General features: G+C 38.8%; 1 protein-coding gene across 9 annotated transcripts; it reads left to right on the forward strand.

Moving 5' to 3' along the window:
• The first annotated feature begins 2,238 nt into the window (after nt 1-2,238).
• LOC110373899 (titin homolog) lies at nt 2,239-27,165 on the forward strand. 9 transcript variants are annotated; one of them, XM_064041705.1, is made up of 21 exons: nt 2,239-2,574; nt 3,538-3,712; nt 4,018-4,137; nt 4,723-4,887; nt 6,695-7,946; nt 8,391-8,528; nt 8,938-9,147; nt 9,527-9,736; nt 14,557-14,671; nt 15,074-15,200; nt 15,635-16,218; nt 18,486-18,584; nt 19,298-19,378; nt 20,106-20,414; nt 21,169-21,322; nt 22,117-22,237; nt 23,080-23,237; nt 24,223-24,298; nt 25,481-25,580; nt 26,011-26,428; nt 26,973-27,165. In XM_064041705.1, exons 1-21 carry the CDS (start codon nt 2,482-2,484, stop codon nt 27,038-27,040), a joined length of 4,773 nt encoding a protein of 1,590 aa, XP_063897775.1. In that variant the 5' UTR covers nt 2,239-2,481; the 3' UTR covers nt 27,041-27,165. The 9 variants fall into 9 exon arrangements, with proteins under 9 accessions (XP_063897775.1, XP_063897782.1, XP_063897780.1 ...); XM_064041712.1 differs by having other exon boundaries at nt 9,542-9,736; XM_064041704.1 differs by having other exon boundaries at nt 2,240-2,574; nt 23,077-23,237.
• The last annotated feature ends 61 nt before the right edge of the window (nt 27,166-27,226 follow it).

Genomic DNA, 27,226 nt, shown 5'->3' on the forward strand with positions numbered 1-27,226 from the left:
CAATTGCCGTGGGGACTACTTACCGTCGTATGGTAGCCAAAATCTGCTCTAAATTTTGTAGTGAGGAAGTTTCGGAAAAATTTCAGCCCCTGCAGCTAGGTTACGGCTCGAAAGGGGGCTGCGAGGCTGCCGTACACGCCCTGTCGACCTACCTAAATCATGGGAAAGGAGATGTCATCCTGAAGGTTGACATCAAGAACGCCTTCAACTCGGTGAATAGGGACACCTTGCTGGCAGAAGTCAAAAAAGAAATACCCAAAATTTACAGTTTTCTTTGGCAATGCTATAGATACCCAACAAAATTATTATATCGGAACAACCTGTTAGAATCCGCTGTTGGCTGTCAACAAGGTGATCCACTCGGGCCTGTGATTTTTAGTTTGGCGATTAACCCAATTATTCGGCAGCTAAATTCTGAATTTAACGTGTGGTATCTCGACGACGGGACCCTGGGAGGCAACAGAGATACTGTTCTTAATGATTTAATTTTCCTAAAAGATAAATTCCACGACATTGGCCTCGACCTCAACCTATCTAAATGTGAACTTTTATACCCGACTCGACTGACAGACAGACTATTCTTCAAAATTTCCTCGCAATAGCTCCTGAAATTAAACCGATAGACCAAAGTTCTCTTTGCCTCCTTGGATCGCCTATACTGGAAGATTCATTTTCGGATTTTATTGAGAAGAAAATTCAAAATTTTAATGATGTTTCGGAAAGGCTACTCAAAATTAATATGCATGCAGCCATCACCATCATACGGTACTGCTGTTTTGGACCAAAACTTACATATAACTTGCGTGCTTCCCATTTATGGAAGCACACCAACCTTTGGACAAAATCGACGAAATTATAAGACATACACTATCATCCATTTTAAATGTGGCCTTGGACGACAGAGCTTGGTCTCAAGCGACTCTTCCCATCCGTATGGGAGGACTTGGCGTCCGTAAAATTTCCAGTGTAAGTTTACCAGCCTTTATTTCCTCGGTCCATGGCACTGAGAAATTGATCAGGAAAATATTACCCACCACACTGGTCAATTTTGAGGTGCCAAGCCTGACTGAGGCTTTAAACGCTTGGAAAGTCGCATGCCCGAACACCGACTTACCCGCCAACCTGTCCTCTCAGAGACAGTGGGATGAGCCGCTCTGCAGAGTAATACGGAAAAGTTTAATCGATACGTCAATGACTTCTGCAGAGCGAGCGCGCCTACTGGCTGTGGGTGAATGGGAGTCGGGTCTATGGCTTCTTGCACTTCCGTCTTCAAACACAGGCACCATGTTTGATGACACCACCTTCAGACTCGCCGTTTGCCTCCGACTAGGTGCTCCATGCTGCTCTCCTCATCGCTGCCACTGCGGGGAAGCTGTCAACAGCCTCGGTCACCACGGCCTGTCGTGCAGCCGGAGTGCCGGCCGCATACCACGACATGCCAACATAAACGACGTGATCCGTCGCGCTCTTGTTGCCGTCGGCGTGCCAGCCGTACTCGAACCAAATGGCTTGGCACGCGACGATGGCAAGAGACCAGACGGCATGTCGCTATTTCCGTGGAAGGTGGGTAGGACTTTAGTGTGGGACGCGACATGCGTCGACACTCTTGCGCCATCTCACCTTCCCGGAACTGCATGTCGTGCTGGCTCCGCCGCTGCACAAGCAGAGAACCTCAAGCGGCGCAAATATAGTAACCTTATAGGCAATTACATGTTTGAGCCGTTTGGGGTTGAAACTCTAGGGCCGTGGGGTCCGAGCGCCCACCTTCTTGCCAGGGATATCTCCCAGCGCCTGGTTGACACTTCCCGGGACCCAAAGGCTGGCTTTTATTTCGCACAGAGGTTGAGCATTGCCATCCAACGTGGCAATGCTGCCAGTCTTTTGGGTACATTACCCAGTGACAGCGATGAGGAGCAATTTTTTGATGCCCTATATTAGTGTTAAGTTGTATATATATATAAGTTTATTTTATTTTCAATTAATGTAAATATTTTGTGAATAAATAAGCTTTTACAAAAATAAAAACAACGGTTTTCAACTACCTATTTGATTTGCAAAAACATAAACAAATATTTTATCTATGTAATTTTTAATCTGTGAACAAATTGCGTTCCAGTTCCAGTACATAAACAAACGTAGAACTAAAATCATGACTGTATAGCTATCTCTTTTATACAAGTCAACACTACGGTTCTCTCGGTGATTCCAGCTCACTCACTCACTTTTTGGACTTCAAAAATATATCTTGACTATCTTACTATCTTCAGTCAATCAAGTCTATTTTATATTTTGATAATTTGTTAGAGTTTCCAAGTGTATAAAACAATGTTATTAGTGATTACGAGTTTCTTCACAAATGATAAATGATTACTTCACAAATTTAACTTTAAGTTTTGTACAATAAATACCTATAATGGTAGATTGACTACTTCTATGCAGTTTTGGTTTTGTATTGGTTAACCTATACGGTTGTTCTTGAAAATGGAGAATGAAGGGATATTAAAAGCGGGTTCGGAGTCCCAGGACTCTGATGAGCCTGCGCCACCGGGAATCTCGAAGGCCGACTTCAAACAGGTACCTACATAAGTTATTATCCTACAGATATGTCTATAAATTGTCAGCACTGCATACTGCACTTATGTATATACAAACCTTTATGTGCATATGTTTATCTGCCTGTATCAGTATTGATTTTGGGTTTATAAATAGGCAGTATAGAATAATTAATTTGTGATGGCGCCAAAGTGATTGTGCATTTTACATAGTGCTTATCAAAAGTGATGTTTTGTGCTGTATTCTGCTACTTACATGTTATTTCGGCGATTTTATCTGTGTTATGTTAGTTTAGTGAAAAGATGGACAGACAAATAAACAACAAAGAAGCAGGCATTTAAACTTAAATTTGTAAATTTAAATATCCTAAACCATTGTGTAACTTGGTCTAAGACTGCTTATTAATTTGATGCAGTTATTTTCAAGTAATTTAAGAACATTGTGTATATAATTACTTCTTTTATTCAAGAAAACTTAATATTCTTTAATTACAATATGTAATACCTGTGATATAGTTAAGGGTTTCTGAGAAATATGTGATTTGATTCACCCAAGGGCCAAGCAACTGTATTTTTTCAATATACAATTGTATTACACATAATACAAGAAGAATTAGAATTATTCTTCTTCAGTTATTCTTTCTTACTGGATATTGTAAAAAAATACTGTCTGCTCAGCGAAGGTATATTTATCTTGTGATAAAATAAATTGGCATTTAAGATTGGCAAAACTCGGTTCTTGGATATGTACCTACCGTGGTAACTAGAATTATGACATACTTGCTTCTGCCAGCAGGTTGGAACCTCTCCACATACCCGGATAAAAAGTAGCCTACAACCTTCCTCGTTAATGAGCTATCTAACATTGAAAAAATTTTTCAAATCAGACCAGTAGTTCCTGCAATTGCGACAAACATACAAACAAACCCTTCAGCTCTATAATATTAGTATAGATTTAAATTCATTCACCTGTTTTATATTTCAGTCTAGTATCACGATCAAGCCGCTGGTATCAAAACCAGCCACAACTACTGTTGGCTTCAAGTTAACTCCATCTCCCAAAGGAGTGGAGAACGCTAAGAAGAGATTGAGAGCTTTCTCCATTCAGAAGAAGACTCCAATTACACCGGTTACAGTTACCAAGCCACTTGGCGGAGGCAGTAAGTAGTTATTTTAAAAATCACTTCAAGATGACTTAGGACAGCGATAAAAAATATTTTATGCTGTAATTTAATTAATTCTCATACCTGGATAGGTATTGTCCGTGTCTGCCCTCTATCATCTATTTCTTGATACAATTAGTATTATTTTATAGCTTTTATTATAAAGAAAAGGTGAAGGTTGTGACGTATAAGGAAGTTCAGGAGTTGGCGCTAGATAGGTGTAAAAGTAAGGAGCTGCACCAACAAGAGCTGGGCTCTTAAATTAATGATGATGATGAATAATAATAGATATTTCCTTCCAGGTACTACAGTGTTTATAGGAAAGCTGAGCAATGTGAAGGTTACTCCGAAGCCTGAAGATGTTGACCAGAAGAAGCCACCCAAACCTCCTAAGCCGGGCCAAGCTCGTAAAGTTTTACAAGGTACTACCCGTTTTCCCGCGGTTTCACCCGCGTGCCGTGGGAGGTACTGCCCGCAGCGGGATAAAATATAGCCTATGTTACTTGCAGATAATATAGCTTTCTAATGGTGAAAGAATATTTAAAATCGGTCCAGTAATTTTTGAGTTTATCCATTACAAACAAAAAAAGTTTTCCTCTTTATAATATTAGTATAGATTAGCGTCCTGGTTTCGCGCTAGAATATTTTACTTATTTGGACTTACTTCCACCTGAGGTTTAAGTCACTTCCTAAGGGAACTATGTCCCGCACCCATATAATATGCAGCCCTTATTTTATTCTCTCCCGTAGAAGCTATAAATATTACTTTCATCAAAATCCATATCTCTGTATCACATTATCCCGTATTGACTGCCTCGTAGTCGCAAGCATGACTGCTACGAAAGGAAATCACTTTGTGGGTTATATAAACTTTCACAAAGCAGCCCGTAGGTGCATCGAAGAGCACGTTAATGTATCTCCTTATATGAGATCAGCCACCTTGGCTGAAATCGGTCTTGGACGTATATTATATTATTATCGATATTAACAAACCTGCTGATTTCCAGATTCCTACACAGAACTTCAAAAGCGTACCCTCGAAGAAATAGAGGATATGAAACGTAAAATGGAACTGGTAGAACTAGGTATACCTCTTGGTCTGATCTGCCCCAGTGCCACTAACGATAAGGCGATGCCTACGAAGGCTATGCCTCCTATAAAAACCTTTTTGGGTAAGTAAAACAGTTTTTTTTTAATTATTTGATGATGGTATGCTATGGTAATGCAAGATGCTAAGATAGATATGCTTGTATATGCAAGTTTTGGTGTGTTATGGTCTCTTGCAAATGTTTGAATTAGGAAATATGTATGCGCACAGAAAAAATCTAACTATGTTCTTCTTGAAATGTGTTATTTCAAAACTTACTGTTCTAAGAAAAGTATTTCATCAAAATAACTTTATCGACTTTGCTATGATCTCTCTTACTTCAGAAGAGTAATATGTACTGAAATATGTTTGTCTTTACATAAATTAGTTAGAATACATAAAGACAGGTTAAGCAAGATAATATGTATTTAATTACATAATAATATTTTAGAGTTTATAGTTTATTTTAGGATTAAATAGTTTAAATTCATAGTATTTCATGATGCATTAAATCCATGAGCTTCTCATCAATGAGGTCATAAATGCACATTACAACTAGAATCTCATTGTTTCACAGCACATTTACTTTTCAGTTGCTTTTTCACTTACATTACCTCGCACGCTTGGTGTATCTGTTTTTTTTTTTAATATGTTTAGATCTTTAGAATCACAATACGAAAGAAGTTGTCTCAAAAAGTTTTATATAGTTGGGCCTAAGACAGTGCCTTGGGGTAAACCTTAGTCTAACAGTCGTATCATCTCATGGTTTGACTGTATGATCAAGTTAGTATTTTTTTAGGAGTTGTATTGAAATGTATTGATTATAATATCTATCGTGATTGAAAAATATAGCTAATGGTGGCTTTTTGAAATAGCATTGATGGGGAAGTCAAAGGCTTCAGCAAAATTCAAACAAACATTTTACTTTATTTATATCATTAGTATTACGAATAATGATATAAACTATATACTGATCATTACATGAGCTTTATCATGTAATGATCAGTAACTCAGAATTCAATGAATATAAAATGCATCCAATGAATGTAATTGCATCAATACCACATTGCCTGAATGCTAATATGGAATGCATTGCATTGTGCTCAAGCCTGAAGACATGCATATGTTTGTATATGGAATCTTATTTTATTAATCTACAAATATAATGCATGTTCCAATCGATATCAATTTACCCGAAAAAATGAAGGCCTTGATAGGTAAAAGCAAAAGTAAGAGTCACATCTACTTTATCATATTTTTATTATTTTTCCATTGACATCAGGAACCATTTTCCTTTCAACTAACACCCCACTTCACCCTGTGCTTTTCTTGCTTGTGTCTGCATGTGCATGTAGCGCGCGAAACGCGCGTACGTGCGATTCCGAAGCGTCGAGCATCTCACCAGCCGACTACAGACCATGCTATCCATCATAGAAGCATCCACAGCTCCGACAGTGTGTATAATATTAAGTTTTCTCACCTATTTGAGCGTACCCAAGGTTTTAAAACAGAATGTTAGTACATTCTACATCACATTTTAACATACTCGAACATTCTTCAGAGTAAACCATGGTTACGTTCAGATGTATCTTATGTTGGATCAAATTATTTATTTATGTATTTATTATGGAATCAAAAACTCGTATATTTTATGGGTATTTCAAATTCTTGCATGGGTTATACAGAGAGTATCAATTTGATCCTACATTAGAAAGTTTTCTATTCTTGTATGCTTTGGGAATGCTTACTAGGTTACAATCCTTTTCTGTCTAGTTCTGCACTGATCTATTGTTCATGCCATAGATTTAATTTAGAGTTAAATATTTTAGTATCTTAGTACTGTGTAATTTTTAATTTGGGTGTTTGTAAATGACATTACCGTAATTTCACAGACCCAGCCAAATTAGACGAAATCATAAGAGAGGCTAAAAAGGCGAAATCCGAAGGTCGTGAGTTCAAGTTTGACTACCAAAGGCTATTGCCAGATTATGACAATCCATTCCAACGTAAGAAAGATGAGCTCGAAAAGGTTAGGATCATGTCTGAGGAACGAGATAGAGAGCTTCGCAAAAAGGCTGAAAAAGAAAGAGAAAAAGATCGAAGAAAAAGTGATAAATATGAAAAGGATTCACGACGATACTCAAGTCACAGGAAGGATGAAAAAGATAAACGAAAAGATGACAGGGATAAATATAGAGACAAGCCTAAAGAAAAGACCGAGGATAGAAAAGACGAAAAGAAAGATAAAGAGCTAACACCAGTAGCTAAAAAGAAAGTAGAGAAAGTTGCCGACAAAGAAACTAAAGAGACTGACGTAAACCTCAGTGACTATCTGGTATGCGACAGCTGGTCTTTAGACAACGATGACAAATCAAACGCGAGTCCTAAAGTAGACGACAGAATAAAGAATATACCAATACCTAAAGAGACCAAACCAAAGGAACCACCCATAGAAATCAAGAAGGAGAAAATTGACAGTCCTCTACCTAAGCCAGCCAAGAAGATGCAAAAGCTGCAGCCAGTTATAGATTCGTTCAAATTCGAAATTGATCCTAACGACGACGAATTGCTAGACATGTTTGACGAAAATTCAGATTTGGAAAAGTTCGCAACAAAAACCCGTAAAAGAGAAGATATATTCGATTCTCCTATCGACATGAAAATATTTGATTTTGATCAAAACACTAAGGAGTCTGCTGACGCGTTGACGGATGATACGTTTTTGGAGTCGGTGATTAACGAGATTAAGCAAGAAGACATGAGTGAGGACGAAGGTAGTCAGGACAAAGGGCTTGTGGAGTACGACTCCCCGTCAAAAGAGAGTCAGAGTCCTCCTTTAGACAGCAGACTATCCGTAACTCCGGAGTTAGACGATAGAATGCGAGGGTTACAGTCTTCTAGAAGCGATTACTCGGACGGTTATCGGTCTACTGAGAGTGGTTACAAGTCAACTGAGAGTGGTTACAAGTCGAGTGCGAGTTACAAGTCAGGGGAGAGTAAGGGGGATAACTACAGGATGTCAATGGAGAAAGAGTTGGAAGGTCAGTTGAACAAGAGTACGGTGGACTCGTTGGAAACTTGGAGCTTTGTGCTGAAGATATGTCAGCCGTTGCTGTTCAGACATGATAGGAACAAGTGCTATAGGTAAGGGAAGTTTTAACTGGTTATATAATTGTTTTGTTTTATTTTGTTGTTTCAATTCGGTTTGACTTGTAATAAGAATGTTTACTAAACATTAACTAATTATGAAATAGTTCACTTTACAATTTACATCAACTTTTAGGACCTTGATCTAATACTGAAATCGAAATGGTTAAAATATTGTGTTGAATCGAAAGTAGACATTGAAAGAGATATTCAAATAATATTATTGAGAGAGATAACAATATTCCTCCGGGGCTGCGGGATTGTTCGAAAGAGTTACCGCGGCCCTGGTACACAAAAGGCCTACGACGGACCTCGACGGTTTTTAGTCAGTAAGAGTCTGAAATTCCCTCACCGCTGCTAACCCACAGCGGAAGGAGTCAATTGATGATTTTTGAAAAAAAAAAAGATACCAATATTCCTAATTTCGTTCTTTTATTTCAGAGAAACACGAACGTCACCCAAAATTTGGTACACGGAGAACCCAAAGCTATGTTCATGTGTGAAGGATCGCGCCATTGTCTATGACGAGCTGGAGACCTGCAAGATGAACCTTGTCGACCGTGTCTATGGATGCGACCAGTGAGTTAGCTTAGAAATTAATCATAGTGTACGTAGGAAATAAATAAAGTGTGCATAGGGGAGTACATAGAGTGTATATAATTAAATACATAGGGGAATACATACAGTGTACATAAGGGAATACATAGGGGAGTACATAGTGTACATAGGTGAGTTCATAAAGTGTACATAAGGAAATGCATAGGGGAGTACATAGACTGTACAAGGAAATACATAGGGGAGTACGTAGAGTGTACATAAGGAAATACATAGGGGAGTTCATAAACTGTACATCTATATTAATATTATAAAGCTGAAGAGATTGTTTGTTTGAACGCGCTAATCTCAGGAACTACTGGTCATATTTATTCGAGATTAGAGAAGAATAGTTTTTCTTCAAACATATATCTGATAAACATAATTTTCTCAGGATCCCAGAGGTAGAACTACCAAAATCCCGCACTTGGTACCCTCGTTTCGCCCACTGCCTCACCGAGTCGAACGCCATCCCGTCCCTAGTTCCCAGTTGCGACTGGGAGGCGGATGACAGCCAGACGGAGACTCCTAACGTGAGAGACAAGAGACGGTCTTCTACGCCGCAGCGGAGTGAAGAGATATATCTGGATAGGGAGTATCAAAGGTATGTCTTTTAAATATATATTTTTTTTCTTTGTCGGGACTCCTTTAGATACGGTTGGTTAGCCCCATAGTAAGTTATTAATTAACTCGTGTTACGGGTGCTAACACAACAGATAAATTACACATCTATATTTCTAAAAAAAGTCGTGTTAGTTACACATTTTATACCTCAAGAATGGTTGAACCGTTTAAGCTGAAAATTAGAGGGGAGATAACTTAGACCCGGGAGAAGGACATAGGACGGGTGGAAAGCTAGTAGCCACATACATATTTATTAATACATATTGTAACACCCAGACCTCGGCCAACAATAAATATTTCGCATATACGTTATAAACTTGTTCACTGTCAAAATCATAATACTCCTTAAAATTCACCAGAAAATCTCCCTGTAGGTTCATGCAGGCTGTTTGGCCCGAAGTCTCCGAGTCCAAGGCTGGTACTCCCCGCAGCACCACTCCGGTGCGTCAGGAATCTCGCAAGAAGAAAGCAGAAGACAAAGATTCTGAATACAAGAAGAAATCTAAGAAGATAAAGCTTAGTAGTGAAGGGTGGAGCCAGGAGTCTGATGTTGAGGAAGAAGAGAAAAGGTGAGTTGGTCAATGATGTTATATATTTTTTATATAAGGTGCTTTAATATTACCTGCCAGGACTTGAATGGGGGGTAGTATTGCGTTTATAGATTACAATAGTGAAGAAATTTCGTTCCCCGGAACAATCAATTCAATTTGAGACATTAAACAAGTTAAATTAACATTGGCTCTACTCTGCATAACGTGGTTCACAAATTACGTTCGTAGTATCGCTTCGTCAACTTAAGCCGAAACTTCTGCAGCATGGGGAAAGAAAATATAGATATGAGCGATAGGGCTAGGGCGTACCCCACAGGCGACGCGCAGGAGCAGCACCCGGCTCCTGTGGGAAATGGACAAGGGTTGTCGCACCATAACGGGCGGGTGCGACGTAAGATGCGAGCTCGAAGTGTGAAAGAATTGAGATTGAGGTATGCGAGTTGGAATGTAGGAACGATGACTGGAAGAGGAAGAGAGCTAGCAGATGTTTTGAAAAGGCGACGAATAAATGTAGCGTGCCTGCAAGAGACAAAATGGAAGGGTGCAAGGGCTAGAGAGATAGGCGAAGGATATAAGTTTTTCTATTGTGGAAGTGACGGCAAGAGAAATGGTGTGGGTATAGTTTTGGACAACAGGCTGAAAGAATGTGTAGTAGATGTTAAAAGAATGAATGATAGATTAATAGCGGTTAAATTAATTGTGGACGGCAAGGCCATAAACGTCATAAGTGTTTATGCGCCGCAGTCAGGCTGCGAGGAGAGTGTAAAGGAGAAGTTTTGGGAGGACTTTGACTGCTTGATGATGAATGTACAGGGTAGTGAGGAAGTCTATGTGGGTGGGGATTTTAATGGTCACGTAGGAAGAGAGAGCGATGGATATGAGAGAGTGCATGGTGGTAAGGGTTTTGGAACCCGGAATGCAAGCGGCGAGACATTACTTCAAGCTGCCAGTGCCTTCGACCTGGCCATAACAAACACGTGGTTCAATAAACGAGAGGAGCACCTCGTGACATATAAGAGCGGCCACCACGCGACACAGATAGATTACTTCCTGGTGAAGCGGAGTAGTCTATGCTGTGTCAAAAACTGCAAAGTGCTGCCAGGCGAAGCATTAGTCACTCAGCACCGACTTGTGATCCTGGATGTCAAAGTAACTGTCTCGCCCAAAAGCAATAAAGATCGGCCCCCTCCAAGGATTAGGTGGCGTATGCTAGAGAAGGAAGAATGTGCTGATGTATTTAGAAGTCAGGTTGTGGAAAAAATGACAGAAATGAAGGAGATGGAAGGTAGATGTGTGAATGAATGTTGGAGTGAAATGGCAAGCCATATAAGGGAAGTCGCAAAAGACGTGTGCGGAGAGTCGAGAGGAAAAGGTTTGATAGATAGAGATACATGGTGGTGGAATGATGAAGTACAAAAGGTTTTGAAAGAAAAGAAGGTAGCATTCAAAGAATGGCAGTATGTTGAAATAGTGAATGCAAGTCTGAAGGATGACAGAAAGAGAATCTACATGGAATGGAAGAGAAAAGCAAAGAAGGCGGTAGCAGTTGCCAGAGCTAAGGCGCAGGAGAGGTTGTACAACTCCCTGGACAGTCCAAGAGGCCAAAAAGAGCTCTACCGAATTACGAAAGAGAGAGAGAGACGATCGAGGGACATTACCCACATAAAATGCATAAAAGATGAGTCTGGCAAGGTTTTGTGTAAAGATGAGGAAATAAAAGAGAGATGGAAGGTTTATTTTGAAAAGCTTATGAATGAAGAGAATGTTTGGAATGGAATACTCCAAGAGGCACAAGTAAATAAGGGATTGGTAAGAGAAATTAGCATGGATGAGGTAGAAAGAGCACTTGGAAGTATGAAGAATGGAAAGGCCTTGGGCCCTGATGATATACCAGCTGAGGTGTGGAAGGTGTTAAAGAAGAACGGAAGTATGTGGCTGACTTTATTCTTCAATAAGTTGCTGCATGAAGAAGTCATCCCGCAAGAATGGTGCAGTAGTTCGCTAGTGCCCATCTTCAAGAATAAAGGGGATGTGCAAGATTGCGGCAACTATAGAGGGATAAAGCTCATGTCGCATACTATGAAGGTATGGGAGAAAGTGATAGAGAAAAGAGTGCGAGAAGAGAGTGAAATTACCCAAAACCAATTTGGGTTTATGCCAGGTCGAGGAACAATGGACGCCATCTTCGCACTTCGCCAATTGTGCGAGAAGTACAGACGTGTGCACAGGAATCTGCACATGGTGTTCATTGACCTTGAGAAAGCGTATGATAGGGTGCCTCGGGAAGTGTTGTGGTGGGCCATGAAAGAGAAAGGTGTGCCTGGGAAGTATGTGGAGTTAGTTCGTGCGATGTACAGGCAGTCCTGTACTTATGTCCGATCGTCGGCCGGCAATACTGACCAGTTCAGTGTGGCTGTGGGCCTGCACCAAGGGTCGGCTTTAAGTCCTTACCTCTTCCTGCTTATTATGGACGCCTTGACGGCGGACATACAGGAGGAGGCACCCTGGTGCATGCTGTTTGCCGACGACATCGTCCTGGTTAGCGAAGACGGACCTGAGATCCAGAGCAGATTGGGGAGTTGGCAACAGAGACTGGAGAATGTTGGCTTAAAATCAGCAGAACCAAGACCGAATACATGTTCTGCGATTTCGGCGGTCTCTCCAGTCCTGAAGCCATAGCGCTGGATAACGCACTTCTTCCAGTCTGCTCCGATTTCCGGTATCTCGGTTCGCTTATTCAGGGTGATGACGAAATAGATCGGACAGTTACGCACAGAATTAACGCAGGATGGATGAAATGGCGGCAGGTAACGGGAACAACTTGTGACCCTCGTATTCCCCTTAAACTTAAGGGGAAAATTTACAAGAGTATGGTCAGGCCTGCTGTCTTGTATGGATCAGAGTGCTGGCCCACAAAGGCGACGAATGAAAGACAATTGCATGCGGCAGAGATGAGAATGTTAAGAGGTATGTGTGGAGTTACGCGAATGGATAGAGTGAGGAATGAGTATATAAGAGGAAGTTTGAAAGTAGCGCCGGTATCAGAAAAACTGCGTGGAAACCGGCTGTCGTGGTATGGGCATGTGATGCGGAGGAATGAGAGTCATGTTGTGAGGAAGGTGATGAGTATGAACGTGGACGGATATAGTGGAAGAGGAAGACCAAAGAAACGATGGATGGATTGTGTGAAAGTAGATATGGTAAGAAAGAATGTTACTTGTGAGATGACGGCAGATAGAAGTGTATGGAAGAAGAAAACATGCTGCGCCGACCCCAAATAAAATTGGGATAAGGGCAGGAGGATGATGAGTATCGCTTCGTCAATAAAAACAACTGCTATCTCTTTCTATCTGTTCTGTGAATGAAAACTGAAATCAGCTGACTAGTTTCGACTCTACCTAAGAAGTGTGTAAAATGTGTACTTACCAAATAACGCATTCTTCCAAAAAACTGACGTAAATAAGATGATAAACTTCCCATCACACTTAAAACAGGCTTTGGACTGACAAGTTAGCGTAAAGAATCACTTTTGTTTAAACTATCGATAACGATTATTATCAAATGACGACAAATTACAATTAAAGTCGCCACACGTAATTGTCGCTCACATTGAAGACACGAGCTGCACTCCCTGGTACTCGCAAGAGGATGACGCCGGAAGAAATCCAGCACTTGCTCTTCAAGATGGGCAGAATATGGAGGCCTGAATACGTCAACGGGTGGCGGGTCAAAGCGGCCGTGTTCACTGAACCTGTACACGGCATTCAAAATGGTGTGATGGCTCACTCGCACACCAAACCTCAGCTGAAACAAGTTCACTGCATGCGCAGATACGGAGTTAGACTCGCGGTAGCACAATACCATTTCAAGGTATTCTTGGTTGTTGGAATACCGAGTTGGTTGGAATAAGTTACTTCCGAGCGGGCGGGCGGCGGGTCGCGACTAGCGAGCGGTCGCGGGCGGTCGGCTGGCGCGTGAGACGAACGGGATAGTGCGGGTGAGGGTGGGGGCACGCGGGGCTGCGGCTAGACAGACTGTCGTCAACGCGCAGCCCCGCGCGCCCCCACCCTCACCCGCACTACCCCGTTCGTCGCATGCGCCGGCGCCAGCGCCAGCGCCAGGCTGGCGGGGCTGCGCGTTGACGACAGTCTGTCTAGCCTCCGCGCGCCGGCGCCGTCTGATAAGTATGGCAACAGCGTATGAAAGGCGCCGCCGCGCTTTTTGCGAAATAAATTCAAAAGAATTCGGTGCGGAGCGGCAACGCGGTAACTCCACTGGATGGTTTTATACTAATAAATTAAGTCAAATTTATACGTATTTTGTTTTTGTATGAAAAAAAATATGACAAATAATCAATTATTTATCTTTACTATTGTGATCTATAAACGCAATACTACCCCCCATTCAAGTCCTGGCAGGTAATATTAAAGCACCTTATATATTTGTCAAAGCTATTTTTGAAGTTTTGGTATGGGATCGAAATGGTGGAAAAAAAATGTGGAAATTCAGCCCATGGTATTTCTGATGAAATTATACTTTCAATCCTTGAATCTTCCGTCAATTTTTTTGCGCTTTATCACACTAAATATAACATAAATGGTGTATCTCAAGGTTCTATTCTCTGTACCACGTAACTTTTCGTCTGCGTAATGAACAGATTAGTCAACTATGTTAAGACAGTTGTAAATGTTTGAAAGCAATAAAACTTGCACTTTTGTATGTCTATGAATTATGTGTTTTTAATATTTGTCTACCCCTTCTGATCTGATAAATCTTTCTCTTATCGACGGACTTTTTATTTATGAAGATATCATGAATTATGTATTTATTGTGTACAGTAAGAAGATGAAAGCCGAAAAGTTGAAGGTGCGTAAAAGGAAACACTCAACATCTTCTGTTTCTGAAAATGATGACAGCGCTAAGAAGAGGAAAAAGGCTCTCAAGAAAGCCAAGGTAATTCTTACTTACTATTTTTTTTACCGTTTATTTATTATAATAGGAAAATGAGTTTTGAAAACAAGTATGGACTAGTGAAAACCCATGCATAGACCAAGAGATATTTTTTTAAACGGGAGCAGGAACCAGCTTTTAGAGATTCTATACTAATATTATAAAGCTGAAGAGTTTGTTTGTTTGTTTGAACGCGCTAATCTCAGCAACTACTGGTCCGATTTAAACAATTCTTTCGGTGTTAGATGGCCCATTTATCGAGGAAGGCTATACTTTTTATCCGGGTTCGTGCAGCCACGGGATGCGGGTGAAACCGCAGGCAGAAGCTAGTTTATAAATAAGCATATTTACTCAAATAACTAAAATCAATACATCATACCTACATTACAATATTTTTATCCTTAGGAAAACAAGAAGACCAAAGCCAAGTTGGCAAAGCGACGACGAATTAGTAAGAAGTACCTAAAGAAGTTAAAAGAGAAACAGAAGAAAAAGAAGAAGCTTGCTTCTGATGATGAAGATATGGAAAAAGGTATGCAGTTATATAATCTTAAAATAACTCTTCACTAATCTCTCATAATATTTATGCAAAAAAGTGTATAATAAAGATGTACATGAGTCGAGATTTAAGTTCTGTATGATCTGCATAAAGCCTTCGATTGTATTCATCATGTCACATTTTTCAAGTAAACTGAGCTATAACTATGACCAAAACAGATCACTTACAGTAACTAACTCAGTTTATTATCATATAGATTGTAATGCATAGATTGAATTGGAGCGAAACCTTCAAAGCCACTATTTTTTTAAGGAGTGCCACAAGGCTCTACATTAGGTCCAATCTGGTTCTGGGTAAATTGATACAAACTCACCATTAGTCTTACTAGTTTACTTAATATGACATAAACTGTTTTTTATTTAAAGTCTTAATTGATAACAACTACAAACTCACATTAAAATCCGCAGAAAACCGAAAGAAAGAGAAAAAGTTACGCAAAAAGAAACAACAAAAGAAGAAAAAGGCGTCTAAAAAGAAGAAAGCTAAAGACAAATCTTCTAGTAGTTCCTCATCATCATCCACCAGCTCCTCAAGCTCTTCTGAAACAGACTCAGAAGCAGAAAGAAGAAGGAAAAAGAAGAAGAACGCAGAAGTCAAAAAGAAGAAACGGAAACAATCTACTTCTTCGTCGCAGAGCGAAGAATTATTCGACGTCAATATATTGAACAATATAAAAACTGAAAGATTGACTGATGAAGAAAAGAACCAGCAATTGGTAGAATTCTCTCCGAGGAGACAGAAACCTAGAGAGATAATAAATGTAAAAGAGTTACAGAATGATTTTGTTGGTAATAATATTCACATAAAGCAAGAAGTTGAGGAGTGTGTGAGTAAAGAGGGAGTTAAAATGGCGGAATTTGAGCTTGAAGAGAAAGAGTTTGCTACGGAGAGAGTAGAAGAGATTCCTGAGGTTAGACAAGTTCCTGAGGCTGTTGAGCAAGAGTTTGAAGAGAGTAAACAGAGAGAAGAAATTAGAGAGGTGTCTTTTAAGGTGAGTTAAGATTTTATTTTGAACAATTGCAATGTTGAATATAAGACTAATGATTTGTGTTTAAGATTCTGGGTTAGTAGTTGTAAATATAATGGTTTACAACTATGTGATACGTTGAATTTTAGATGTGATCTGTATAAATGTTGTTTGTTGTTTTTCTATTACTTTCGACGTCTTTAATTTTGTTTATCGGTGTCCTTGCAACTCATTCACATTTTTGTAACAGTATATCACAAATGGTTACCCAAATACCTTATTAACATTAAAAATAATAGTTTAAAAAAACTAAAAAAACACGCTTTTTATAGAAAAACGAACTAAAAAATAGGAAATAAATTTTAATGAATTTAAATTAAGAAAACAGTGTTAAAAATTTCAATAAATATAAATTAATAATAGTGTGAATACAAAAAAAAATATTCAAAAAAAAAGCGTGGGGTGCATGGTGTCAATAGTTATAAATATTTTATTGACAGATATGAGTACAGTGATTTTCATTTCGATAATATCTTAAAAAGCACCCCACGCTTTTTTTAAATATTTTTTGTATTCACACTATTAATTTATATTTATTGAAATTTTAACACTGTTTTCTTAATTTAAATTCATTAAAATTTATTTCCTATTTTTAGTTCGTTTTTCTATAAAAGCGTGTTTTTAGTTTTTAAACTATTATTTATTTTCTACTTTTTAGTTTGTTTTCAAACTATTATTTGTTTTGTAGAATTAAAATTCTCTTTAGTATACAAAAATTTGACAATATTAGAGAAAACGGCTAAAGATAATTATTGGAAATAAAAATTATCATCGAGTCCTGCCTTATCGACTGTAGAGAAAAATTCTAGAAAATTTTAATTAATTTTCTTACCTTATCGACTACAGATGAAAATTATATAAATTAACAAAGATCATATTTTGCAAATTGAAAAGCCTAGAAGTCGGTGTCTAATGAATGTTACTAAGTTAATTTTGCCACCGACTTCTAGGCCGATGCACCTAAAATTAGTTTTTTTTTTGCTTTTTAGTGTTTTGGGAACTCGGTTTAATTTTTTTGTAAAAAGGTTATTTATTTAAAGCTTTTCAGTGATACGAATAGTTGTCGCTATCCATACAAGTGGGAAGTTCTCATCAATACAAAGTATATAAGTCCAAACGAGGTATTTTACATATTCAGTTGTCGAGTTCCCTTGACTTTCTCTGGTCTCCATCATCAGGTCAGCTCCAAACCTTCACTGTTGCATAGGTCTTGTCAATACGAATAATTTAAGCCCAAACACGAGGTAGTTTACATATTCAGTTGTCCAGTTCCCTCCATTTTCTCTGGTCTCCATCATCAGGTCAGCTCCAAACCTTCACTGTTGCAAAGGTCTTGTCAATACAAATAATTTAAGCACAAACACGAGGTAGTTTACATATTCAGTTGTCGAGTTCCCTCGACCCTCTCTGGTCTCCATCATCAGGTCAGCTCCAAATCTTCACAGTTGAATAGTGCTTTTAGGCGTACACCTAAGTGTTAAGTTTTTACCCTATGTATGCCTACAAGTTTTGAAGGTTGCCCTCGATTTCTCAGGGTTTCCATCATCAGATTCCAGTTGGTCTCATATTCATCCTGACCTGATGAATATGAGACCAACTGGCAGCTATTCCAAGTCGAACAGAAAAAGAATCACGTAAATCGGTCTATAAACCTCGGAGTAATCGATGTGTATGTGTAACCTCCTCCTTTTTGGGAAGTCGGTTAAAATGGAATAATTTTATCAAATTAGTGTATTGTCATCGGTCCTCAATAAATCTACAAAGTTTGAACGAAATCTGGCCGTTTAAAGTGGGTCAAAATCGCGCCCAAAGAAGTCGGTTACAAACAAACATACAGGTGAAGCTAATAAAAAGCGTGTAAAAAAGGGGTGATTGTGTTGGTCAGTTTGTCATACTTACATTACACAGAAATGGATGGATACAATACAACAAATTCATATAAAAATTATATACGTAGGACACGCAAGGACCATTTGGTTTGAAAAGAAGACTAGAGATCCATACCAAATGTTTAGAGGTTTAGAGTAAAAATAATAAACAAATTGTTTTTTCTGCAGTCTCATTCATGCAGTAATTTATAGAAAACCCAAAGGTACTTATGGTTTACAATCTAAACATTTACAACGTATGTTGCCATATTCGAAGTTTAGGCGATAATACGCGCAGTCGACAACTTATTCCTAAAAATTATTACTGCGCAACCAAACAATAAAAATGTACAATTTTCCTAGGAGATCCCGTTGCCAGAATTATCACGCCCCGACACAGACACTGAACAGATTTCAGTTCACAAACCTGAAAACACTACATTACCGACACAGGTAGATAAAGTATGTATAAATAAGCACTCATCCTCTGTGGATTGCAATAAAAGATCCATCTTTTGTTTTTCGATTAGAGATGTAATTTGACATCTATATTATGTATATGTTAAAGAAAGTCGTGTTAGGTGCACTACTTATAACTCAAGAATGGCTGAACCTTTCAAGCTGAAAAATTACACGGGAGGTAGCTTAGATCCGGGAGGGACATAGGATTTTTTGTAACTATTCCCGGTATTTTTTCCCTGTTACGGGAAGCAATTATATCTTGACGCGGGTGAAGCCGCGGGCGGAAGCTAGTAATGATTTATATAAAGGTATTGTCAAATTTAAATTTCTAATTGAAAAATAACTGATGAATCATTATTGTAATCCACAGTTACTCATTTATCATTCAAGAGCTTTGCTTTTTTCTCAATTCAGTTTTAATATGAACACACTAGCATGTTAGAAATAATGACTATTTTCGCAGATTTTTTGCAATTTATCTCACTACTTAAAAATGTCTGTCTTCGGCTCAACATCATGTAAAAATTATTACATTGCATGGAATTAATACAGTCACAAGTTTTTTGAGACTGCTTATAAAGTCGGATTTTTTGCCGTACATAACAGGAAAAACTAACTTTTTACAACTGTTTTGATTTACACCATAATTTGCGTAATTTAACATCTTACGACCATCACTCATCTACAAGAACTAACATACAACTGGTCCTCAGGCGAGCATCGAACCTAGTACTCCGAACGAACAAGCTCATACTAACAAAACCGACATACCACCATCACCTACCATAGACAAAGTACGTATAACACTATTCTGCTTGACTTGCACGAAACTCTATGGTAAAGGCTTTACAAACTTGCATGAACTCACATTTACACTGTTTATGAATAAAACAAAATAACTATAGATATAGTATAAAACAAAGTCACTTTCTCTGTATAAAACAGTAAAAACTACGCAACGGATTTTGATGTAATTTTTTTAAATAGATAGTGATTAAAGGTATATGCATGTGTATAATAACATACATTAATAGTACACTCGCATGTATGCACATATTCATACTGTTTGTTTAACTATAAAAAACATTCGTTTGTAATTTCAAAGTTAAGAATTGGTTTTCAGTATTCAGAATGCTAGCATGTGTTGCTATGACAACCAGATCCAATTTACGGCTTGTTTTTATAAAAATAATTAGTTATTCGGTTGTATTTATCAGCAATAATGGAATGTCAGCATGTTTATTTTTATTATACAGGGCGCTAATATGGCCATAAAAATAGTATCTTTGAATATCAGGATAAGCACTCAAAATGCTAGGAGACACCCACAGAGCATTTTATATATGATATGCAATGCATGCAATACAAAAAATGAATCATGACCTACCACACTGTCGGTGGGTTATCTAACTATAACGATAACCAAACCATTTTCAGTTGCCACATCAAGTACACGGTTATGGTTCGGTTATCGTTATAGTTAATTGTTGCAACTCCCTAAATTATTTAACAAATTCTTAGGAACCTCAAGAAATCAACATCCCGTTACCCCAAGTACCTGAAGAATCCAACTTATCCCAGTGTTCCTCTCAAGAGTCATCAGCCAGCAAGGATGTTCCTTACGAGAAGGACGACAGCCACCTTCGACCCTCGTCGCAGAACTCCAACTATAGCTTCGGTGACGTGATCAGCGCCAGCCAGAGTTACCAGAAAGATGAGGAGAAGTTCCAGAGCTATCAGAAAGATGAGGAGAAGTTCCAGGAGTATGAGGGGAACTATGAGATGTATGAGCAGTTGGCTATGGCGTATCAGAGTGATGTTGCTAAGCAGGTTAGTTTGGGGATTATTATAGAAGTTATAATGGCTTTTTGATTATCTAAACTGACCGATAGAGATAGAGGGGGGGGGGGTTATGTGCGGCAATGGGGAAGTGTAGGTTAAATTAAAAAAAATAAGGGTGTGTTTGTAAAATTAAAACAACTGTTTGTTCTGAAATATCTCGGCAATGGGTGGACCAAAAACCAAAATTTAAAAAATAATAATCAAATCCTTTACAACCATTACTTGGCAAGGCTTAGTTAGGCAATTGTTGCACCTCACTTTTGCCGTTCCATTGTTTTTCTCCTAAGAAATAATATTTGACATTACTAGTCTAATGGGGAATAATGTTGAAATACCTCCAGTGCTTGCTATATGCTTATTTGCCTAAATAAGATAGATAGATAGATAGATAGATATACTCTTTATTATGTACACCAATTTAAAAAAAAAAAACAAAAACAACAACAAAACACTGATCTACAGATTTAAAAGTCGGTGACACAATGGGCGGTCTCATCGCTAAAAGCGATCTCTTACAGACAACCTTTGGATGGATTGAGAATAAAAAAGAAATAACTGTATTGCAGGTAGTTTTTGGTGTACTATGTATAATATTAATACCTAAAAATAGACAAAATAAAAAAAATAAATAAATACATATATATGTATATGATAGATAAGCAGATAGATAGGACGGCTTTTAGCCTATTTCTAGCTATAGGTAGGTATGTAATCCCTTTCTCACATTTTTTTTCTCTTGTAGGCGGTGGTCCCGAGCGCTGCGGGTGCGCTAGACCCGCAGCGCATCGAGACGGTGGTGCGGGCGCGGTCGCGCGGGGAGATCAAGTGCGACTGGCGCGCCGCCGACCACCGCGCCAAGCCCGCGCCGCCGCCCACGCAGAGACCGTCGCGATGGGGTGAGAATAATCATATCCCTTTATTTTTATGCTACATTGGCCCATAGATACAATACACACATATAAAGTACGTTTCATCAAATAGTTCCTTTGCCGTCATGTTGGCATTCCTGTACTAACTGTTAGTTGCTGTCGACTGTTAGTACTAATTTGCATTAGTGCCAACATGACGGCATAGGAACTATTTGATGAAACGCACTCTACAATACATTTACAGCATGTGTCATAGTTGTAGAAGTCTAAAACTCTTCAAATTGTTCTTCTTGTTCAAGATTTCAGTAAGGAATTATCTTCTTTTTTCAAGACGTGATGCGATTTCTCAATACAAAATGTTAGCATTACATATTTTCTTGGATTCGAACCGTATGCAGTGCGTATTTCTACCTGTTTGACAGTCGTCATTTTGGCCGTAGCGAGTGTCTACGATACTCAAGACAGCGATTGTCAATCTCAGTAAAACCTAATGAATCAATAATAAAGAAATATTTTTCAGCCAAGGGAGATTAATTTCAACCCAAAACAGTTTGTTTGACTAATTATCTTACCAACGGGTATCTACTTACTTTACTTTGCCCATTCGGCTGAGTGGGGGAGAACCACTGTTCTCCCCCACTCAGCCGCACCGGCACCGGACCGGATGCATCGAAATATAGTGATATTTCGATGCATCCGGTGAGACTGGAAACCAACCGCAAAATTGTTGGGAATAGGCCATCAGAGATGATGAAATGCCATACAGACAGTTAACCATTAATATTATATACCCATATAATATATTGTTACTTTATATACAGGTTTAAAACCAGGCGAGGTGAACATAGTGCTAACGGGAGGTGACGAGTATCCCGGACGCACTGCGGAGCCAGTCTACCAGATACAGACCATCGCCAACCGCAGCGAGAACAACACTGCTGGGTAAATATTATCGATATTGTACAACACTAGCTGTCAAATGCGGTTTCAGGGAACTACTTCACGCAAACAGATAAAAAAACCCTATGTGTTATTCGGATGTATAAGCTATGTTACTGCTTAGTTTCATTATTCGTTCATCCTTATAAAATCTAAACGATATGTTAGTCTGATGATGCTATATCGTAGCTGAGTTTCATCAAAATCAGTTCAGACGTTTGCAGGTGTAAGATAAACAAATAAGAAACATACAGATGTTTTCCTTTATAATATCAATGTGAAGTATAATTACTACTGCGTAAATATTTCCTTATATATTGGTCTAGCAAGAAGCTTTATTAAGTAAAAAACACAAGTTTACATTAAGTTTTATAGGCTCAAAATCAAAACTTTTTAAGGTCCATTTTACACAAAACCTTCCTCAAAAAATAGTCTCACAATAGGGTAGTGTCCAGGGTCGAAATAATGAAATAATATTTAGTCCGCTTTTTAGATAATCAAAAAATATTGGATACGTATTTTTTCTTTTTTTAATTAAACATAAAATGACAAAGATAATACGCTTCAAAAATTAGGAGTGGGGGCCTTTTACGTCACAGTCTCCTGAAAATTGTAGCAACTTGTGACGTCACACTCAACTTTAACACGCTATATCTTAACAAGTTCTGATCCAATTTAAAAAAGAAAAAATACGTATCGCTTAATTTTGGACAATCTACAAGACGGACTAATTATTATTTTTTAGGAAACTACCCTATTTCTATACAGTTGAATATTTTACTACACCAAATTACCATCTTTCTCTTACTTTATCATATCCTAACTTCACATTCCCCAACCAGCAGCTACGATGAAGCATACGAAGACATGTACGGTGCATCAGACCGGCTGCAGTACGGCGACTGTTTCAACACGGAGATCGAACCTGAGACCGCGGCAGAACCGCACCAGACAACTCACAGCTCGCTCGACGATAGGATCGATCTCGCATTGAGGACTACTGGTCTGTTCTGTTCTACTTGCTACTACTTCTTACAGCCTTTTTATCGTCCCACTGCTGGGCACATGCCTCCTCTCGCACGGAGAAGGATTGAGCATTAATCACCACGCTTGCTCAATGCGGGTTGGCGATTTCAGACTTTATAGTCCAGGTATCCTCAAGATGTTTTCCTTCACCTTTTATCAGCCATTGGTGTCCAAGATATACGTACTACTGCTCAGTAAAATAAATTTCAGTAAGATAGATAGATATATAATCTCTCTCCGGTCGTGTCGGATTGCCGTCCCATCGGGCTATGAGAGTGAAGGAATAGTGCACCTGTGCCCAAGCAAATGCTCGTGCACTATAATATGTCCGGCGCAGCTGGCTAATTTCATTACATGAGATCAGCCGCCGTAGCCGATAATCGGCTAGCAGGACATCATCAATAGCCTGATAACTTACTTAATATATCTAAAACTTCCTTATGCACTACAATATAAAAAAAATGATTTTCCTCTTTGGATATGCCTGTAGTCATTTTTAGGGTTCCGTACCCAAAGGGTAAAACGGGACCCTATTGTTTTCGCTCCTCTGTCGTCCGTCCGTCTGTTACCAGGCTGTATCTCATGAACCGTGATAGTAAGAGAGTTGAAATTTTGATGATGTATTTCTGTTGCCGCTATACAAATACTGGAAACTAGAATTAATATTTTGGGGGGCTCCCATACAACAAACGTGTTTTTTTGCTCATTTTAAGTAATGGTACGGAACCCTTCTTGCGCGAGTCCGACTCGCACTTGCCCGATTTTTTTTATTTTATCGTGACGCTAAGAATTAAGTCGTCAGTCGCGACTACCCAAAAACAGAAGATTCTCAGTTTGCATCATTATATATATTTTGTTTAGAAATACCAATGTAGTGGGTGTAAGTTCTCTTCTCATAAGGAGTGAGTGTTAGATTAGATTAAGGATAATTAATTTAAGTTATATTTTTTGTTTGTTCGCAGTACTCGGCGAAGTTTCCAAAGAAGCGGATGAGGTTGATGGCGATAAAGACGGCCCTGAAAAGGGTATATTGGTAAAGTAAGTTCTCAATACAGTTTCATTTATCATATCTTTTGTAACAAAATGGTTTACTTTAGGGTCCGTTCAGACCGACCGGCACCGATCGCGTACTTTTTCTTGACGTTTGGCTCCGATTCTTTAATGCTCGCGCAGCCGATCGGCTCCGGTCTGTGTGAAAAGAAAACTGCGCGCCGATGCTCTCCGAGCCGGTCTGCTTGAACGGAGCCTTACGCTTAACGAAGCGCGTACCGCGGGCTACTAGTTGACATATAATGAAAAAATCTCATTTGCGAAAGTGATTCGTACCTGTATTATATCTGCGTCTTAACGCTGTCTATTTCAATGGAAATACATTGTCTATTATAGGTTCATCGTCCTGACATCAATTTCTATATTTAGTCGTTTAACCGTCTAACCCGTTTCTTCTAATTCCTGGACGCTGTCGTAAATAGCATTGAATTGTTAAATCCGTTTAGACATTAGTAATTACATAGATAAAAAAAATGAACATCTGATATTTGCTCTTCTCAAAACTTAACCTTGAAAAACTAGTTTCTTCGTCAAAAAAATAATCTGTGAGACAACTGTCTAAAGCGATCGATGCCATCCTAGGTAATTTTTAAATTTACACTATAAAAGCATACTGATCTAAACTGTCTACTTACTAAAGTACCTAATTTCAACGTAGTTACACACCAACTAATCTTCTTATAGGATCTTCCATTTAAATCTTCTTATAAGCTAGCATGGCCACTGGTTGACTGAGGTATTGTACGAAATTGTTTAAGTTTCTTAAAACCTACAAAGATATTTCCGGGGAATTGAACCCAAGATCCCGTACGCAGCCATCGCACCTTGCGTGTGTGTAGAAAACTGACGTTTATGTTGTCGGTGAACTTATTCGCATTTATGTTCAATTCATGCATTCCAACATTTCCAGTTTATTTAAATGAGGTCCAATATGTGTGGGTAAAAAAATAATTTAAAGTTCACCGACAGCATATGCATCAGTTTTCTTAAAATAATTGTGTACAATAAATTTTAACTTAAATATTACCAGGGCTACGGTAACTCTTTCGAACAATCCCGCAGCCCCGGCAGGCCTTGGCTCTGCTGGGAACCCAATACTCCTTGGTTAGACTTTTTAGTTAAGACACTCCTTTTTTATCTAAAGTAAGTTTGTTTTTTTTGTATGTAAAGTAAGGCAGTCCCGGAGAGCCGCGGCGCGAAACGGGTGAGCTTCGCAGATGGGTACAAACCTGGACAAGATTCCGATGTGGAAGAACCGCCTGTTAAGAAGGTAAACATTCATTTTCTCTATCCATCCTCAATCCTCCGAGCCTTTCTCCCAACTATGTTGTGGTCGGCTTCCTGTCTAACCCGATGTAGCTGAGTACCAGTGCTTTACAAGGAGCGACTGCCTATCTGACCTCCCCAAACCAATTACCCGTGCAACCCAACACCAACACTCCTTAGTTAGACTGGTAAACATTCATTTTCTATTGCTATGTATGACAACACTGTGACTAATTTATTCTGTGGATCTGCATGAACATAATTATGTTAATGACTTATTTGATAGACTATCAGAAACGTGGTCATTTAGTCCGGTCAATATTGACAATTAAAATAACAAAAATTCTCAGAAAGTCAAATATTGGCATATCCCTTGGGGACTTTTGTATGTGTGTATGACTACATTCATTCAGGATGTCTTCAAACATTTTCAGAAGAAGAAGCCGCGTCGTTTCGGCTGCGCTTGGCCGTGTCCCGCGTCCCACGCCGACCACGTGCCGCTGTGGGACGCCCTCCCTCCGCCGCCCCCACCCCCAGGCTCGCCACCACCCAACATACACCTCGCCATCAAAGCGCAGATGATGATGATGCAACAAGCGCCGCAAATGATGCAGACCAACCCCAACTTGATGCAACAACCGGCGAACATGATGCAACAACCGGCGAACATGATACAACAGGCACCTAACATGATGCAACAGGCACCTAACATGATGCAACAGCCGCCAAATATGATGCAACAGGCTCCGAACATGATGCAACAACCGCCGATGTTGCCCCAACAACAGTTGTTGCAACAAGGGGTAAAGTCTATGATGCCTAATGCACCGTTTACGATGCCACAGAAATTAGGTAAGCTTTATTGCTGTATTAATAATAGTCGGTTAGGGACCTTTTTATGTAGCCTGCTTAAAGTTATCTAGGTAATGTTATCCAAAAGTTGTATGGAGTCAGTTTGTTTATGGTGATTATAGAAACAATTGTGTTGAAATTATGGTAATAATTAACAGCCTTACTTATAAACGTGAATTAAATAATAAGTTATACTTAAGAAAATTCTTACTTATAAACGTTGCTTAAGCATGTGTTAACTAACATTTAATCACTACTTAAGACTTTAGGTAGTGATTAGTGAAAATGTTGCTTAGCAGGTGATTAGAGATTTTTATAAGTAAGGCTGTCAGTGTTTCTGCGTAAGAGATGATTCGGTTTTAATCTGGATGCAGGAATGCGATTGAGACCGCTATTTTTATAGTTCCAGTCTTTTTATTATTCTTGTATCCGACTACTATGGAGTATGCTATTCAAATATTTAAAAATGTCATAGGAATAAAACATAAATAGATTTTATATTATGTATTTTTAATGATGTTAACTTGTTATATATTGTCGACAGAGCCCAGCGTGTCGTTGCCTAACTTTCTGCCGCCCGAGCCACCGCCCGGACTACTTACTTTCCCCTAAACTACTATTAAAATGATAATTATTATTGCAATAAGTAAACAAGTATCAAATGATAGTTATTATTACGTTAGTATAAGTTTATTTTATTATAAAGACATTGTAAATACAAATTCAAATGATGATGATTTCTGGTTTTATTGTATTTTGCACCTTTGACATTATTTCTTATTTCTTATCTGCGTTACT

The sequence above is a fragment of the Helicoverpa armigera genome, chromosome 26 (genome assembly GCF_030705265.1).
Source record: "Helicoverpa armigera isolate CAAS_96S chromosome 26, ASM3070526v1, whole genome shotgun sequence".
Taxonomy (NCBI): Eukaryota; Metazoa; Arthropoda; class Insecta; order Lepidoptera; family Noctuidae; genus Helicoverpa; species Helicoverpa armigera.